Here is a 16,514-nt window from a genome sequence, read left to right as displayed (position 1 = left end):
ATTTCTTCTAAATTATGGTCAATATATGATGAGAGAGAGTGATTACGCAGAATGATATCTGGACAAGATCAAATGTTGATTAATAAACATTGCAATTTTCCTAAACTTTTGCAGCTTCTTGTCTTGATCAATGTGCTTTAGTGGGTAAGTAATAAATGAAACAAGAATGTTCTTCAAAAGAAGCTACTGACTTCTCTGTTAAGGTCAGACATTACTCTGTAGTTTTCTAGGTCTCTATGGGGTCAAAAATGCAGCAGCTGGATATCACAGAATATTTTGGAATCTGACACTTAGCAATTAAGAGCAACTACAACGAGGCAAAAATTGTTATCCAGGTGGGAAAAGTCCATAGCATCAAGACCAGTAGAGCTAGGAATTAAATGGAAAACAAACTAAGGAAAAATGGTTATCTATGTGGTAAAACCAAATAATATAGATACCAACAGAACTAGAAATAATTGGAAAACAATACATTTCCACAACAAACAATGCATTCAAGTAAAAATAACTTACAATCAATTTTTTCGTCTAGTGGAGCATTTGGATGAAAGATTGAGAGTGCTCGAGCAAATTCTTCAAATTCTAGTGCATTCTTGTGCTTTGCATCAAACAAGTCGAAAACCTATGATTCAGAATTTAACATGTTGAGTGCAAAACCACAGCCAAAACAAGCAAGCATAAATATATAGGTGCAAGATAGGCATAGTTAATTTTGACATATTATCTTGCAAGAAGACACTGCAAGATGAGTATCAATCATCTAGGCAGATATATAACTTAAAGATTGCATACCTAATTAAAAGGCTCCTGATTGGCATGTACATTTTCAAAATAAGCCTATGCAAAAGGAATTTTCAATAATGGATCTCTCTACAAATTTATACTAGCCTTCTAGTAGTAATGTTGACAAAGACTTTCTATCCCATACTAATATTGAACTCCCGTCCCTTGTTTGGAACTGTTGAAGAACAAAAGTAATAATAGACCACCTTTCAGTTTAGACTCAGTTTACACTTACAAAAAGAAGGTGAGAGGCAGAGGTGAAGGCTAGTTGTCCTTGTCAGATGCAAAAAGAAAATATTACTATTTGGATGGAATCGTACATGGTGAAGTCAGAAAAGGAACAATTCAAATTGTTAATGATCTCTAGCCTCTAGCATCGAGCTTCTTAAAAAAGTAACTAAAAATTGATCTGCAAAAAGCAGTAGTCAATATGCAATGAATGTCAAACATGAAAAAAATTAGAAATATGAAAGAGATGTCGGTAAAGTGGAAAAGTCAATCACTTGTGTGGCAGGAAGTTGCACGAAAAAATATCATGAACAAAACTCAAGGTTGCAGAGGACTTTGGCACAAAGACTAAGACAGCAAACGTAAGACATGAATTGTGTGAAGGAACCAAGGATGGCTGGAGCACAGATTAATGAAGAGCCCTCTAAACAGGAGAATCAGAAGGAAGGCCATCCAAGTAATTTCAAGTCAAGAAGGAAGTTGATAAAATCAGAACAAATAATTATGGGCGATTACAAAACAGAAAGCTAGATACAAACATCAATCAGGATAATCTAGAAATGATGGATAACATTTTTAATATGGATATGTTAAAACAAGAAAATATTGGAAGGAAAAATTCTGCAAGGAGACATTGTCATTCAGATCATCAAGAATATTCCCACTGTTAATATGCCAAATATTGTTTTGCCCGAGGGGTGTGTGTGCATTCAGTGCATAACAAAACAGGAATATAGAAACGGTAGCAGTACACAAGGATGCAAGTGAGAAGAACTCATATGTCTGTATTCATTAATGCCAAATGCCAGTACATTCAAAACATAGCTTTCTTCGACAATATCTACACACTGAAATAGGAAACCAAGTACATATATATAGGTGTCAGTGTAGGTTGTCCTGTGCCAACTGCCAACAATCGTCACATAACCTCCGACCCTTAACACACGTAACATTCTAATTACACTATGGCATAATTACCCGACAACATCATCCCCCCCAAAAAAGAAGGTCATCTCCTGACAACGTACAAAGAAAATGGGAAATGACACCAAGACCAAACATGAAAATCAAAGCTGAGGTGGTATAGAGGGCGTCCCTGATGAGGAAGTGGCTGGTGGTTTTGTTGTTGCCAACTGCTCCCTCAGCTGGTAAACCTGTTGTGTCTGATGCTGGAGATCTCGCTCAGCTACCAACTGCCTCTCCCTAGATCGTTTCACCATAAAAACTGCTTCCATAAGCTCCTTCTTCTTCCCATCCAACTCCTCTAAGGTAGATGTGAGACGAGTCTCAAGGGCTGCCTGTTCTACTACCTCATGTGCACGCCTCGCCGTCTCTTGGGCCAATTCTGCCTTGGCACGAGCCAACTCTCCTCTAGGCTGGTCGCTCGGGCCCTCTGTTGTGCCAACTCCATCTCCATCGTATGCAGGTGAGTGGCTAGCTCCTCCTGAGCTGTGATGGCCGCCACCCGCTCTGTCTCTGTTGTCGAGGCACCATGCTGGGTACGTCTGAGCTGGTAGTACCCGTCCTGGAAGGCTTGCTCTACCCGCTGTAGCAGCAAGTGTACTCCACTAACCCAAGCCGTCTCCTCACTCCTCCAATCCACCAACATCTCAGGAGTCTCCACAACAGGCCAACCCCTGGCCTCAAAACATCTCCCAAACTCCTTGGCACACCCTCCAGTGGCAAAGGCGATGAGTCCCTCAATGGCAAACTGCCCGACAGTCCGCTCCTGAATAGAGGCTGCCAATCTCCATGCACTGACCTCAACCTCTGCTGCCATCCTCTACACACTCGCTCCCATCTTTGCCAAAAATATCTCTATGCCCTCCGACTGGCTCTCGGTAGTGGTCTGCTCTTGTTGCTGCATCTCTGTCATCTCCTCCTCAAACCCAACGGTGTCCTGCAGGAAGTCCATCGCCAACTCCTGTTGTCCCGCCTCCTGATGAGAACTACCCTCATCGAGGTCCACAATCTCAAGAAAAAGACGTGGCTAGGGTGAGGCAGGCGGGGGTCCCTGTGGTGTCATTAGAGGCATCTCATAGCAACCCAGCCACGCATCCATGGTGGCATCATCATCTCTGGTCACCGTGCCCTCTGCTGTTGTGACCTCCGTATGTACCGGTTCCCTCCGTACGATGGACCCAATGCAAGGAGGTTCACTGGGAACCAATGACATTGCTGGAACCTCCTCTGTTGGAACTGTTGTGGCAACCCTAGAGGGTGTAGGTAATGAAGGTTGGGGTCTCAACTGCCCAAATCCTGGGATGGGTACGACTGGTATGGCTCCCACTGTCACCCCCGAAGTCTGGAGAGGTGTCAGTCCTCCATCCTGAGTCAATACTACTAGTGCATACACCAGTCGGCCTATTCCCGCAGGTCGCACTCCACCCATTGGTAATCCACGGATTCCTCTCATCACGTGCCCAAAAGCCACTGCACGGCCACTACTCTCCTCTGTGCTAGGGGTTTTCTCTACTTCTTTCCGGCTATCAAGGCGGAATGTGTCATGACTTTGGCTGCTCCTAGAAAAAGTGTCCTCGGGATTTTCCCTTCCTCTGCACTACTATCATCCTCTTCTTCTGCATCCTCGTCAACTGTCTTTGTCTCCTTCTCATGTTCTGACACTATTACATGTGGTGGTCTCCTTCGTTTCCTATTGGAATGGGCTTCCCCGCTACTTGCGATGGTATCCGGGTGGGTCCAATAGAAAATGGCTAGCTGTGAAGGATCCAACGTCTCCCGCGGTTTCCAAACATGCTTCTCCAGAGAGACCTATGTGTGTACATTATCTAGGAACAACCCTATGGCATGGAACGACATGTAAAAAGCTTTGTACCGCAGGATCAAAAATTCATGAATTCTATCAGATAAGACTGCAGCCTAGTTGTACACCATCCCATTCCTCAGGCCATTCATAAGTGCAATCATGGGTACTGTCGTGTCTGATGCCCTACTGGCTCTCATAAGTCTGCTTTTCATAACATCCAACAGACACTGCCAATCTCCTGGAACGATGTACGACTTTTTCAACCCTCTACCCATTGGTGCCTTGATCGCAGCCCATTCCTGTTCTGAGAGATCACTTCGACAAATCAACCGCAGCAGTTGCTCTTTCCTCTCTGGCGACATCTTAGTGGCATTCTTGTCTATTTTCTTTCCCTCATCTGGTATGCAAAAATACCCTAGCAAAATCGTCGGGTGCAAAGGAGACGGTCGCAGTGCTCTGCTGGTAAGAGAAAGTCGATGCCCTCGTCGCGCTGTCATATGTAGCCACTATCATTCGCAGACATGATTCGAAATCCCTGATGGCAAAGATGGGCATTTGAATTGCCTAGTGCACCTGTGCTTTCCTAAGAGATTCCTTAATTACATAATTATCTGGGGTCTCCAGGCACCAAGTCCTGCATACATTTCCACTCAATCCTTCAAATGTAACAGTGTTAGGTGTGATTTTCTCCGGCATTGTCTTCTTTTTGGCCTTTCCTGTATCTGTTAGCCCTGCAACTTTTACTCCAGACTGCAACACTTGCTTACCCTTGTCCTTGGTTGTCGTGCTTCCTTCTACCATTTTCCTTGACTTAGACGGTTGGTTTAACTGCTGCAATTGTTTTTGCCAGTCCGGCTTTCCTAATCTCAGTTTTCCTAATTCCATTTGAATGATTCTTGAATTGCCAACAACACTTAATAAAATTTTGTCCAATGTCGTTACTTCTCTTTTTACTCGCTACAACACGTTGGTACAGCTTTTGTGCTTTATGTGACCAGTACAGATTGCACGGAACCCTTGTCTTCTTGCTCAATTCGCTTTACTGGCCACGTCTACGGATTCTAGGTCGGCACTCCTTAATTTAGACAACTGGGGTATGGACTTGTGGCGCCATCTTGTACGACCTCCCCACATTATTGTGCCATGTACGGATTTACATTGATACTGTAAAACTCCGGCCTCCTGTCATACGGAAATCGTCGTACGACCCATATTGTGGTATCTCACCATACAGCTCCTTCCCTTCGATCGTACGTTGCCTTCCTGCTCACTTGATCGTATGTTGCCCTCCTCCAGTCACCATACGGTTTGTCATCTGCTACTAACGTACAAATTTCAAGTACGGATCACTTGGCTCACCTGGCCGTACAGATTTTTTACTATGCTCGCTTTTTGCTAATGTACAGGTTTGATTGTACGGACTCCTCCTTTTGTTCTCGCTGTACGGTTTTAGCCTTCACTTCGTACGACCTTTAGTTTATTTTACATGACCGTACGGCCCTTCTTTCTTATGTGTTCTCCGTACGGTGTCGTACAATCAATGTTAATATTTTTTTTTTTTTCTTTTTTTCTTTTTCACTAAACAAAAATTAAGTAGTTACCTTTTCAATTTGTCCGGTTGGGCCCCGCCTCCGGACAAACTGGGTCATTCCGCTGCCGCCTATGGTGGTAAATTTTCAATTTCAACCCGTTACCGTCTCCTTTATTGGTTGGTCACCCAATTTAGACAACTTAATTGCTTCGTTCGCAGCTACCTAGCGGATTTTATATGGCCCTAGCCATCGGACTTTAAATTTCCCAGGCTTAATCTCATTCTGCCCATTATACTTCAACACCCACTGACTTGGACGAAATTCCATGCACCGGATGTGATTGTCATGCCAAAATCTTCATCTTTGTTGGGCGGCTTCAGTGGCCCATTGGGCCATCATTCTACGTTCATCCAACTTGCCTAACGCGTACAACCGCTCCCACAGGCTTTTCATATCTCCTAGGCGATTCTCGATTGCAATCCTTAAACTCGGAACCATGAATTCTGCTGGTACAATGGCCTCCTGGCCGTACATTAAATGGAAGGGTGTCTGGCCTGTCGTGACTTTGTAGGTGGTCCTGTATGCCCATAGTACGGATGGCAACTTCTCTTCCCAATCTTCCTGTTCAACTCCGTAGGACTTATAGATCACAGACACCAATATTTTATTAGTGGCCTCGGCCTGCCCATTGGCCCTCGGGTAGTACGGGCTTGATAAGGAATGAAAAATCTTGAATTCCGTCATGAGCAGTTTGATGACATGATTCACAAAGTGCCCACCGCGATCACTTGTTAATTGGATTGGGATATCGTACCTTCTGATGATCTGTTCATAAATGAACTTGGTTGTACTCAAAGCTAGGTTATTCCTCAGTGCTCGCGCCTCAGCCCACTTGGTAAGGTATTATGTCGCACCACAATGTAATGACATCTCTGTGTTCTGCTGGCCTTCAAAGGTCCAATGAAATCCAGACCCCAACGTTCAAACAACTCTTGGGCATGGGATGGATTGAGGGGCATAAAGTCTCGCTTTAATGGTTTTCCTACACTCTGGCAAGTATCACACCCCACCACCCATTCCTGTGCATCATTATACAGGGTGGGCCACCATAGTCCAGCCAGCAATACTTTGCGTGCGGTGGTGTCTAGACCCATGTGACCTCTTGTGGGCCCTTCGTGTGCTTCCCGAAGCACTCTTGGAATATTTTCTTCCATCACACACCTTCTAAGGACTTGGTCAAGTCCCATTTTATACAACAACCCATTAATTAGCTGGAATGTCCTGCTTCTCAAGACCAACTTCCTTCTCTCACTCGGTAACATCTCGGCTGGGAACCGAGAGGTGGACAAGTATTCCCCAATGTTTGCATACCACGAAGGTAGTGTCGCAATTTGGAACAGATTTGCATAAGGAAAGTCATCATTGACTCCCTCCGGCGGCTCTCCTGACCTAATCCGGGACAACTGATCAGCGATCACATGGCTCTTGCCTGGCCGTACAAATATTGTGAATGTGAACTCTTGAAGGAGCAGTAGCCACCTGCTTATTCTGCCTTGGATAATGGGTTTATTTACCAATTACATCAATGCCTGGTGATCCACATAGAAAGTGAAAGGTGTCGTCAGCAAGTAGTGCCGAAATTTTTGTACGGCATAGACTATTCTGAGGGCTTTCCTCTCGATGGTACTGTAATTCTTCTCGGCTTTCAACATCAAGCGACTGGCAAAATAGATGGGATGGTCCAAACCATGTCCCCCTTCTTGTGCTAGCGTAGCCCCAATGGCATAGTTTGAGGCATCCACGTGTACGTGGAATTCTCGGTCCCAGTTTGGATAGGCCAGAATGGGTGCGGCCACCAGTCTCCTCTTGAGTTCCTCAAATGCTTCCCCCTGTGTCGGTCCCCATATGTACGGCTCGCCCTTCCTTGTCAGTTTGTCCAATGGGAATGAAAGTTGAGCAAAGTTCTTAACGAACTTTCGGTAGTATCCTATATGTCCCAAGGACTTTACTCCTTACATCAGTGGGCGACTCCATCTCCACAATTACCTGTACCTTATCCGGGTCAGTTTTTAATCCATCTTTACAAACAATATGGCCCAGCAACTTTCCTTGCAGTACCATAAATCTGCATTTCTTCGGATTCAAGGCCAGCCTGGCCCTCCAGCATCTCTCCATGCATTCTCACAGTGCCACCAAGTGAGTATCTTCGCTACTAAAAATCGACCAGTCATCCAAAAAGGCCTTAAAATTTCCCACAAACATCTTATCGAAGATGTGAAGGACTATCATCTGAAATGTTGTCGGAGCATTGCACAAACCGAACGGCATTCAATTGTATGCATAGACTTCGTCCTCCACCACAAAGGTGGTCAACTTGTCCTCCTCAGCTATCGAAATCTGATTGTATTCAGGAAAGCCGTCTAGAAATGAGTGCATTTCATGGCTAGCAACCTCCTCTAGGATGTTATCTGTGAAAGGTATAGGGAACGGATCCTTGATGGTGACTATGTTGAGGCACCAAATATCTATGCAAATGCGGATCTGGTTGGCCTCATTCAGCGAGATCACGATCAGCGAGACCCGCTCACTTGTCTCTACCCGAAATATGATGCCCTCCTCCAACATTTGTTCGATTTCTTCGTTCACCTTGGCCGCATAGTTCTTATTCATTCGGTACGGCCTCTTCCGTAATGGCTGGGCTCCAAGAACCAATGGTATCCGATGAACGCACAATTTGGGCGGGACTCCTTTCAGATCTTTGTAGGACCAAGCGAACACGTCGTTGTATTCCATGAAAATTTTGAATGCTGCAGCCTTCAGCACCGGGCTCCAATCGTCTCCTACCCAGATATTTCGAGGGGTGGCAGTGTCTCCTAAGTTCGTCTCCTTCACGGTGGGGTCTTCATACCGCATTGGTTTGTCCTTTGAAAACTCGTACGCCGAAACATCATTCACTTTAGCGTCTCCCTCCTTATGCTCCCTGTATTCTGGCAGGAATTCATCTTTCTCGCTTGGCTCTTCCTCAATTTGCAGCATGTGGCACGCATGATGGAATACTTCATAATCTTCCATCTGCCAGTGGAAGAGTCCATTCAATGAGCAGATGTTGTCTTCCGAGCAGCAATCGAGTTCAAGCACTCCTTCATTATTTGGTTCCATCTTGTCTTTGCCTTCGTAGGAATCCCACTCCCATCTGTTTGAATCTTTTGAGTCAGAGTCGGATGATGCAAGTTCCTCGTTGACGGCCTAGGTCCTCAGATCAATAATGTACTTCCGCCCCCCTTTCTCCATGGAAAGGGCGTTCTTCCAATTGTGGTTCACTTTTGCTCTGACCAACCACCCTCTCCCAAAGATGGCGTCATAGCCCTTCTTTTCAAGTGGGATTACCACAAAATCCAATAAGAAGGGTTGTGTGCCAATGGTCACGAGCTGGGCCATTAGGGTGCCAAGTGGCTTGATACCGTGCTGGTCTGCTCCCACCAAATTGAATGTGGGTGGCCATAGTGTTGGCTTCCTGAGCTTCTTCCATGTATCCTCCGGCAACACATTCACCCCAGATCCTCCATCCACGATGGTGTCCTTGAGGATAGCCCCAAGGATTCCCACTTCCACTATTGCAGGATGTCGACCACTATTTAAGGCCAACAACATTGGATCAGCTAAAGGGCTGACCGGGACTTCCGTCTAGGTCATACCTGAAGGTGTGTGCAATGCTTTGAACGGTACTGAGGATGGCGGTCCTCAATTGTGGCATTGTGTCCAGAAGGTCCTTCACCCTTATTAGACCTCCATCTGCAAGACTTGCCCAATAATGTTCGTTTATGCTTCAGTATCGGATGAGGTATTCACCACCTGTCATGTCCCCTTTCTAGGGTGGACATAAGAGACAAAGGAATTGGCCTATCATTGGAGTCTCGTAGGCTAGCAGAGGTTGATTGGGACTCATTCAGTGCATATAGTGACAGGATTTTGGCTTTATAGGCAGTTTGAGGGCCATTGGGAGCAGTTCCTTGATTTTAGGGAGATTCCCTATTTTTTAGGAGGTTGTGGCAATTCCCACATTGGAGGTTCCACGGGACCATGTCATGGTTTCAGTTTCAGGAAGTTTGGGTGTGTTTCCTAGTTTCTAGGAGCATCCCTAGATTTTAGGGATGGGACTGCCAGTTAGCTCAGCTTTTCCGGCATCGGTCACAGATAGGTGACAAAGTTATATTCATGATTGTTTGGTCATTTTGGGCTACAATTGGATATCTGAAGATATTTTAATATATTTTAATATTTCCTAAGTTTGCGATTAAATAAATTAAAATAAGGCTATGTATTTAGTCATTTCGGAGTAATAAGGGATTTCTGGCTTCATCTGGGTTGATATGCCTATGTGTTATAGCTCGTTGGAAAGGTCTTGAACTTTGCTACATGATTCTCACCTTCCAGAGTCTTTTTGGATGCGTGAAGCTATTTATTTGCAATTTAGTGTTATTTTCCTATAGTTGACGCCATAATTAGAAAATAACACTCTTTTCATAATGCGCCAACTTTACTCCCTTTTAGGGTTTGGCTTGGAAAGGAAAGGAGATATAAGGAGATGAAGACCAAATTGTTTATTATCTTTTTACACAATCAAACTTATTTTTGCGAATTAGCTCTGAGTGGGCAATTCTTCATCTGGGACGCAAACCCCAAGATCTGGACTGGCTGGAACGTAGCCCTCAGCAGTTATTGGCATTGGATTCTTCAGGCAGAGTGCATTGTTGACAGAGATTGAGTACGCCATTCTTCATTGTCGATTCAGGTTGCAGAGTAAGGGTTTCAGCATGGCAGATTGATTCTTCAGCTTGGGCGTGATCCTTGCAGCCTTAGGGCCGCAATTTGCAGCAGGTACATCCCACGTGGAATGTAAGGAATGCATGTATTCAGCCTTAGAGGTATTTTTGATTCATGATCACTATTCACCTTTCAGTTTGGCATCATTGTTGGATGTAAGTTCCTTGGATCTGCATTGGAATTATTATTTGGTTTTACAAATCAGAAATCTGTCTGGTACAGCTTGTAGCAATTCTGAATTTGGTTGTATGTTCTTATTTATTTTCAGTCTCCTTTCATGTTTACTGTTCATTATTCATTACTTGTTTGAAAACTATCAAAATACACAAAAAGAAACAAACCTTCTGCAACTTCTGTCTATTCTCTAAAACAAATCAAAGGCATCACAGGAAGATATAGTTTATTAATTTAAAAACTACAGCAGATCAGCAAGGGGATCCATCAGGGATCTTTCACCACCCCTGTATTTTTTCGTCGTTTTGTCGTCATCTCCAGCTCAATGTCGGCCTTTGCCTCCCGTAATCTCCCCTTCTCCGTATGAGGGTCGACATAAGTGGCCTTCTTGGCCTTAGCACGGGTGATTGCCAGCACTTCTTTATGATCACCTGTTTTCTCAATATTGAGAATATTAACCCCTGGCTTGGGGCAATTTGTGTCGTCGTGGTCTCCAAGACCACACCATCTACACAAGTTCTAGGGTGTTTCCTCTTTCTGGCAATCCCGCGCAAAGTGTCCCCACTGGTTGCAGGCCCGACACTGAATCATCGGTCTTCCTATGGCATCATACTGCAATCAACTCCGATTATTGTTATTATTATTGTTGCCTTTCCCTCCCCTTCAGTTACCACTGTAACCGCCAGATGATGTCGTGGTGTTGGCTTGAGGTTGGGATGTGCCCGCTGTAGCGGAGGGTGACGGCTGCTCCTGGGTGAAGAGCACCTGATTCACTCGTGTCCTCATGTTGTAGGGACATTCTTTGGTGGAGTGTCCCAACACTTGGCAAATGTCGCAGAAGGCTTTTTTAGGACAAGTACCTTTTGTATGACCTTCCTCCTTACACTCTGCGCACCACACTTCCTCATTCTTACTAGTGCTTCCCTTCATACTTTTGAATTCCTTCATCATGCAATGCATGCCCTTCTGGAGGGCTTGCACCTTCTTGCTCGACCCCTCGTCATTGCTACTTCCCTCGGAGGAGTCCTCCTCCCCAGAGGATTTGTCTTTCTTCTTCCTGGATGTCTTGCCTTCACTCTCCAGGTCCATTGCCCGGTTATAGGCATCTTCGTAGGAGGTGGGTGGTACAATTTTCATTTTCCTCCTGAGCAATGATTTCAAACCCTCCACAAACCACCTTTTCTTTAATCCATCACCGAGCAAGTTATCCATTTTTCCCAGCAATTCCTTCAGGCGCCGACAATATGCTCGGACGGTCTCGTTTTTCCCTTGCTTGGTACTCAGGATTTCCGCCATGATTTCATTGTCGTCTTTGAGAAGTTGAGGCTTTATGTAATTCGTCCCAAGTTGCCAACATCAAAGTACCAGTCGATGGCTACCCCTCGTAGGGTGGCGGGGAACTGCACCACCCATTCCGCCCTATCGGTCACGCCATTGGACAACCAGATTGTTTCACACGTACGGCAATGTCGTATCGGGTTTTCTTTCCTATCTCCATTGAACTTAGGCAATTTTTGCCGATTCGCCATCACGCTCCTTGGCGGCAGCCCAGTCTGCCCTCCGGAACTCGAACTTGACCCTCTAGGAACTCCTCCAAACACTGGTCCTCCAGAAGGTACTCCGTCGAGATTTGGTACGTTGGGTCCCACCAGGGTACTCTAACTACCAAGGTGTGATGAGCCTGAACCGAACAGATTGCTTCTACTACCGTGACCTCGTGTCCTCCCAACACCTTCAGTCGCATTGGTATCCTCCGCCTCTCTATTCTCGATCTTGATCTCCTCTTCTCTCTTGGTCTCGGCACCTCTATATGGCGTGTATGGCTCTACCATACTCCCGTCACCAATCTCTTCCAACGTCAAGGAAAGGTCTCCCAACCACTTTCTGGTGGTTTCTATTAGTACGGAAACTTGGCCCTCGCCACCCGAGCCATCATTGCCAGTTGTGATTTATTCAGCAAGTTTCTTTAGTCGGCGTCGACGTTCTGCTTGTTCTAACCTCAGTGTCCTCGCGACTACCTCATGTGCATTTTCTTCGTGTCCCTTCGACACACGGTTTCTATCCTTGTTCAACGTCATGGGCATCAATTCCTTCTTGTTGTCGGGTTGAAGGTTCGTCGATGGCTTTTGTCACGTTCCTCCTCTCGTCGACTCCTTTCTTCAAATTGCTGCAAAATTTATTGCCAACGGGTCTCACGGTAGGTTTCTTCTCGGCAAGTTTGGAGAGCAAGGAACGCCTGTGCTGTTTGCCTCACTGGGTAAACAGAAAGAGTACAGAAGTAATGCAGAAATGAACAATGCAAGTACAAGATGGATACGAGAATAAGCTTTCCATTAATGACTCAGAATGCACCCAATGTCCATAGTATTATCTGTCGTAAACATCCCCTCCTTCAATACCCGCAGGTAGTACAATATATAACAACCGATGGGGTGCGACACAACCGTCGCGACTCCAACTACCTACCCGTCGGCTACTAACTACTAACAAATAACATTACTACCAAAACATAAGATATACATATTTCCCGACAACATCATCCCCCCCAAAAAAGAAGTCGTCTCCGACGATTAACAACAAAAATGGAGACAATGCAACCCATACAAAATATACATCCAAGACAAAACTAAGGAGGGGGCTGAGGAAGCGTCCCTGAAGTAGAAGGTTGAGATGCCGGTGTCTGGACCGCTAAGCAGGCGCGGAGCTCATAAACCTGCTGAGTATGTCCAGTCACATCACGCTCCGCCACCAACACTTTCTCCAAAGCCGTCTTCACCATATGTGCAGCTTCCAGCAACTCCTCTTTCATATCCGCTGTCTCCGTCATACAGACCAATCGAGCCTGCAACAAGCTCCTCTCGGTAGTGACTGCATCTAACTCCTGCTGCACGAGGCTCCTCACACTCTGCTTCGCCGAAAGGCGAGTCTCCACCTCAGCCTTCTCTGCTTGGGCCATCTCAAGCTGCGCCAACAACTGTGCCCTCTCTGCTGCCCACATCCCTCTCCAACTCGACTCGAGCAGCCTCACGGACCACAGAATCATGTTACGTACGCCTTAATGCATAGTAGGCGTCTCGATAGACCTGCTCAATCTTTCGGACGACTGCCATCACCCGAGTCTCCACAATGGGCTCACGCACAATCCAAGCCTGTAGCATCTCATCCGTCTGAGTAGTCGGCCATCCCTGAGACTCAAAGCATGTAGCAAAAGCTGCGGGGCCGCCCACCCACATAAACTGTAGGACCCTCTCTAACTCCACCACAACCTGCTGTAATGCTCGCATCTGGGTCGTGGCCACCACTCGCCTACCCCTCATCACCATGTCAACTAAATAGGCCTCAATGTCCTCCCCCTCGTGCTCCGAAGGCTGTGACCGTGATGGAAGTGGCATCTGTATAAGAGCACCAAGGGGTAACTCAGAAGTCTCTATCGGAACCGATACTACCGCATCCTGCGGGTATGAAGGTACCTCCTCCGCCACCAGAGGTGTAGCATCCCCCTACTCTTGGATGGCAGAGACGACCTCTCCTGCCTCGTTCCCAACTGCTCGTACATGTGCCTCGGCAGATGAATCGTCCAAGTCTACTACCCCAACTGGAGTCTCTCGACAAGGTGAGAATACAGCAGCTCCCACGGGTGGTACCACTGTCATCTGAAATCGCTGAATCAGCCAGCTCTCCATAGCCACTACCGACGGGTCTGTACTAGGGATCCCTGGGACTCTCTGCATCTCTACGACCGGAGTGTGTGTCGCCATAGCCATGGGCTCCTCCAACAAGGAGGCAGAAACGGTCACCACTGCCTCAGGTCCAACAACATCCAATCGCACCTGAGGCTCCGTATCAACCACCTCCCTCAGTCCCTGCTCCTCATCTACCACTACTCGATGCGGCAACCCATCTGTACACAACTCCGCCATGTCTTCGGTAAGTGCCTCTGTGGCCAAGCCCGGTCCCAAAGGTGGTGCTCGACCCTGCAGAGGTGATGCTACCTGCTGCTGGATGGGGCCAAGTGCAACAGGCATGCGGCTCTGCCCAAATGCCAGAATAGAGGTGCCTCCCACTCTAGATGACATCACAGGTGTGCTCATCGGTAGCAAGGGTGGGGCAAAAAGGACCCTCTCACCAGTTGGATCCATCCTCCCCTCCACCATCCCCCTGCTGCTATCATCCTCCTCATCCTCCGCCTCTGTACTACTGGAAGTCTCCCTCCCACTATTAGGTTCCCCTGAGGCCGTATCTACCATCCATTTTCGCTTCGCAGAAGAATGCCCAATGTCAAGGTGTCTCCAATACATGATAGGAGGCTCACCTGCTACCAACGGTCCCTATGGCCGTACCTCCAACTCTGCCTCTAGCACTGCTTCCCGTGTGGCCTCCAAGAACAGTCCTATGGCATAATGGGGCACATAAAACGTGTGATGCTGCATCGTCAAGAATTCGCACATTCTCTCTGCTAGCAATGCAACCCAATCGTACACAATGTCGTTCATAAGCCCGTTCATGAGCATAATCGAAGGGAGGGCGATGTCCGACGCCCTACCAGATCCTGTCAACCTGCTCTTAATGACATCCATTATGCACCGCCAGTGGCCCTCTGCAACAAAGGTCTTGCGCATTCCTCGTCCCTTTGTGGCATCAGCTACATTGTCCAGCTCCGCCCTGGTCAAGTTTTTGGATACTAATTTAATCCAATATTCTTTCTCCTCACGCTTCATCTTCTTAGCCTTCAACTCGATTTTCTTGCCCTATCTGCCTGGGATGCGGAACACTAGTAAAGTCCACAGCTTTGAAGGATATGGCAACATCCCTCCCAAGATACTCAAAAGTACTCGTTCGTGTGTGTCTGTCAAAGGTGTCCACCATGAACCGTAGGGCACCCTCATACTCTCGGATAGGAAACACGGGCATTCGGATAGCCCACTCCACTCCTGCCTTACAAAGGTTCTGCTTCACCAAATCATCGTCGAGTGTGTCCTGCCACCATTTCTTGCATTCTAACCCGTTCAGTCCCTCGAAGGTGATATTCTGAGGAGTCAATGTATGTTTTCCACTTGCCGCAGGTTGTGGTGGTTTTTGCTTTTTCTTCTGACTTGCGCTGGCATCCATTGTGTTGCCTGCAACACGCACGCCTGACAACAGGACCCTGGTAGTTTTATTCATCTGGCTGCTACTAGAGGAAGCCTGCAACTGCTTTTTCCAACTCCGTTTCCCAACCGACTCCATTAATTTCTCGTGTAACTGATTTGTGGTTATAGCCATACGGTCTTGAAACACCTGCGTAACCACCTTAACTACCTTCTGGATGGCTGTGTATGGCTGCGTATGCTTTGCGTGTGCCTGCTCTGTGCTTGCGTGGGCGTTGCGTTGTTGGGCGGATTGCGTGTGGGTCGGGGCTGCGTGTTTGTATGCGGCTGCGTGTTTGTGCGGTGAGATTATAACCCGCGGCACTCCCCACCGCACAATAGTTTCCACCGCACCGCACGGTGGTCCCGCCGTCGGTGGTCCCACCGTTTGGTGGTCCCGCGTCCACCGTGGTTTTTTTTGGTTTTTTTGTTTGTTTTTTTAATAAATTTTTATTTTTATTTTTTTCAAAATACTTTCAAACACCCTGATTGGAGGGTCCAAGTTCCCTACGTTCATGGTAAACCTTCAATTTGGATGTTTGAAAGTATTTTGAAAAAAAAAAACATGGACTTAAAATATCACAAAAATGATGTGCGCCATGAACTTCCGTGTGGTTTTGAACGATTAAATGCAGAAAGTAAATGCACAGAACATAATGGAAATATATTAAATCACCAATCTCTGTATTAAGTCAACAATCCATGTACATCAAGTGCTTATAACATTACACCCAAATACCACTATCATGATGCCACTACGAAGGGAAGGTATGGAATAAATAATACCCAAAGGGGTGCGACCAACCGTCGCATCCAACTGCCCTTCAGGATGACTAACTAACTGACTGCCGTAACTCATTATTACCGACGACAACATGACATAATGATTATTCCCGGCAACATCAAATGTTTGCCACATACGGTAAACAATTAAATGCAGAAAGTAAATGCACAGAACATAATGGAAATATATTAAATCACCAGTCTCTGTATTAAGTCAATAGTCCATGTACATCAAGTGCTTATAACATTAAACCCAAATACCACTATCATGATGCCACTACGAAGGGAAGGTATGCA

At 46.3% G+C, this 16,514-nt stretch overlaps 1 protein-coding gene across 4 annotated transcripts in view; it reads right to left on the bottom strand.

Annotated features, from left to right (window-relative positions):
- Positions 1–16,514, bottom strand: part of LOC131027350 (calcineurin B-like protein 3) — a 252,230-nt gene that overhangs the window by 131,577 nt on the left and 104,139 nt on the right. For all 4 annotated transcript variants that reach the window (XM_057957385.2, XM_059218110.1, XM_057957384.2 and 1 more), the window contains one exon: positions 514–622. In XM_057957385.2, the coding sequence (XP_057813368.1) occupies positions 514–622 (109 nt within the window). The remainder of the gene's footprint in view (positions 1–513; positions 623–16,514) is intronic.

This window comes from Cryptomeria japonica, chromosome 3 (assembly GCF_030272615.1).
Source record: "Cryptomeria japonica chromosome 3, Sugi_1.0, whole genome shotgun sequence".
Lineage (NCBI taxonomy): Eukaryota > Viridiplantae > Streptophyta > Pinopsida > Cupressales > Cupressaceae > Cryptomeria > Cryptomeria japonica.
The sequence above is the reverse complement of the archived record's forward strand: the minus strand, read 5'-3'. Positions and strand labels throughout refer to the sequence as shown.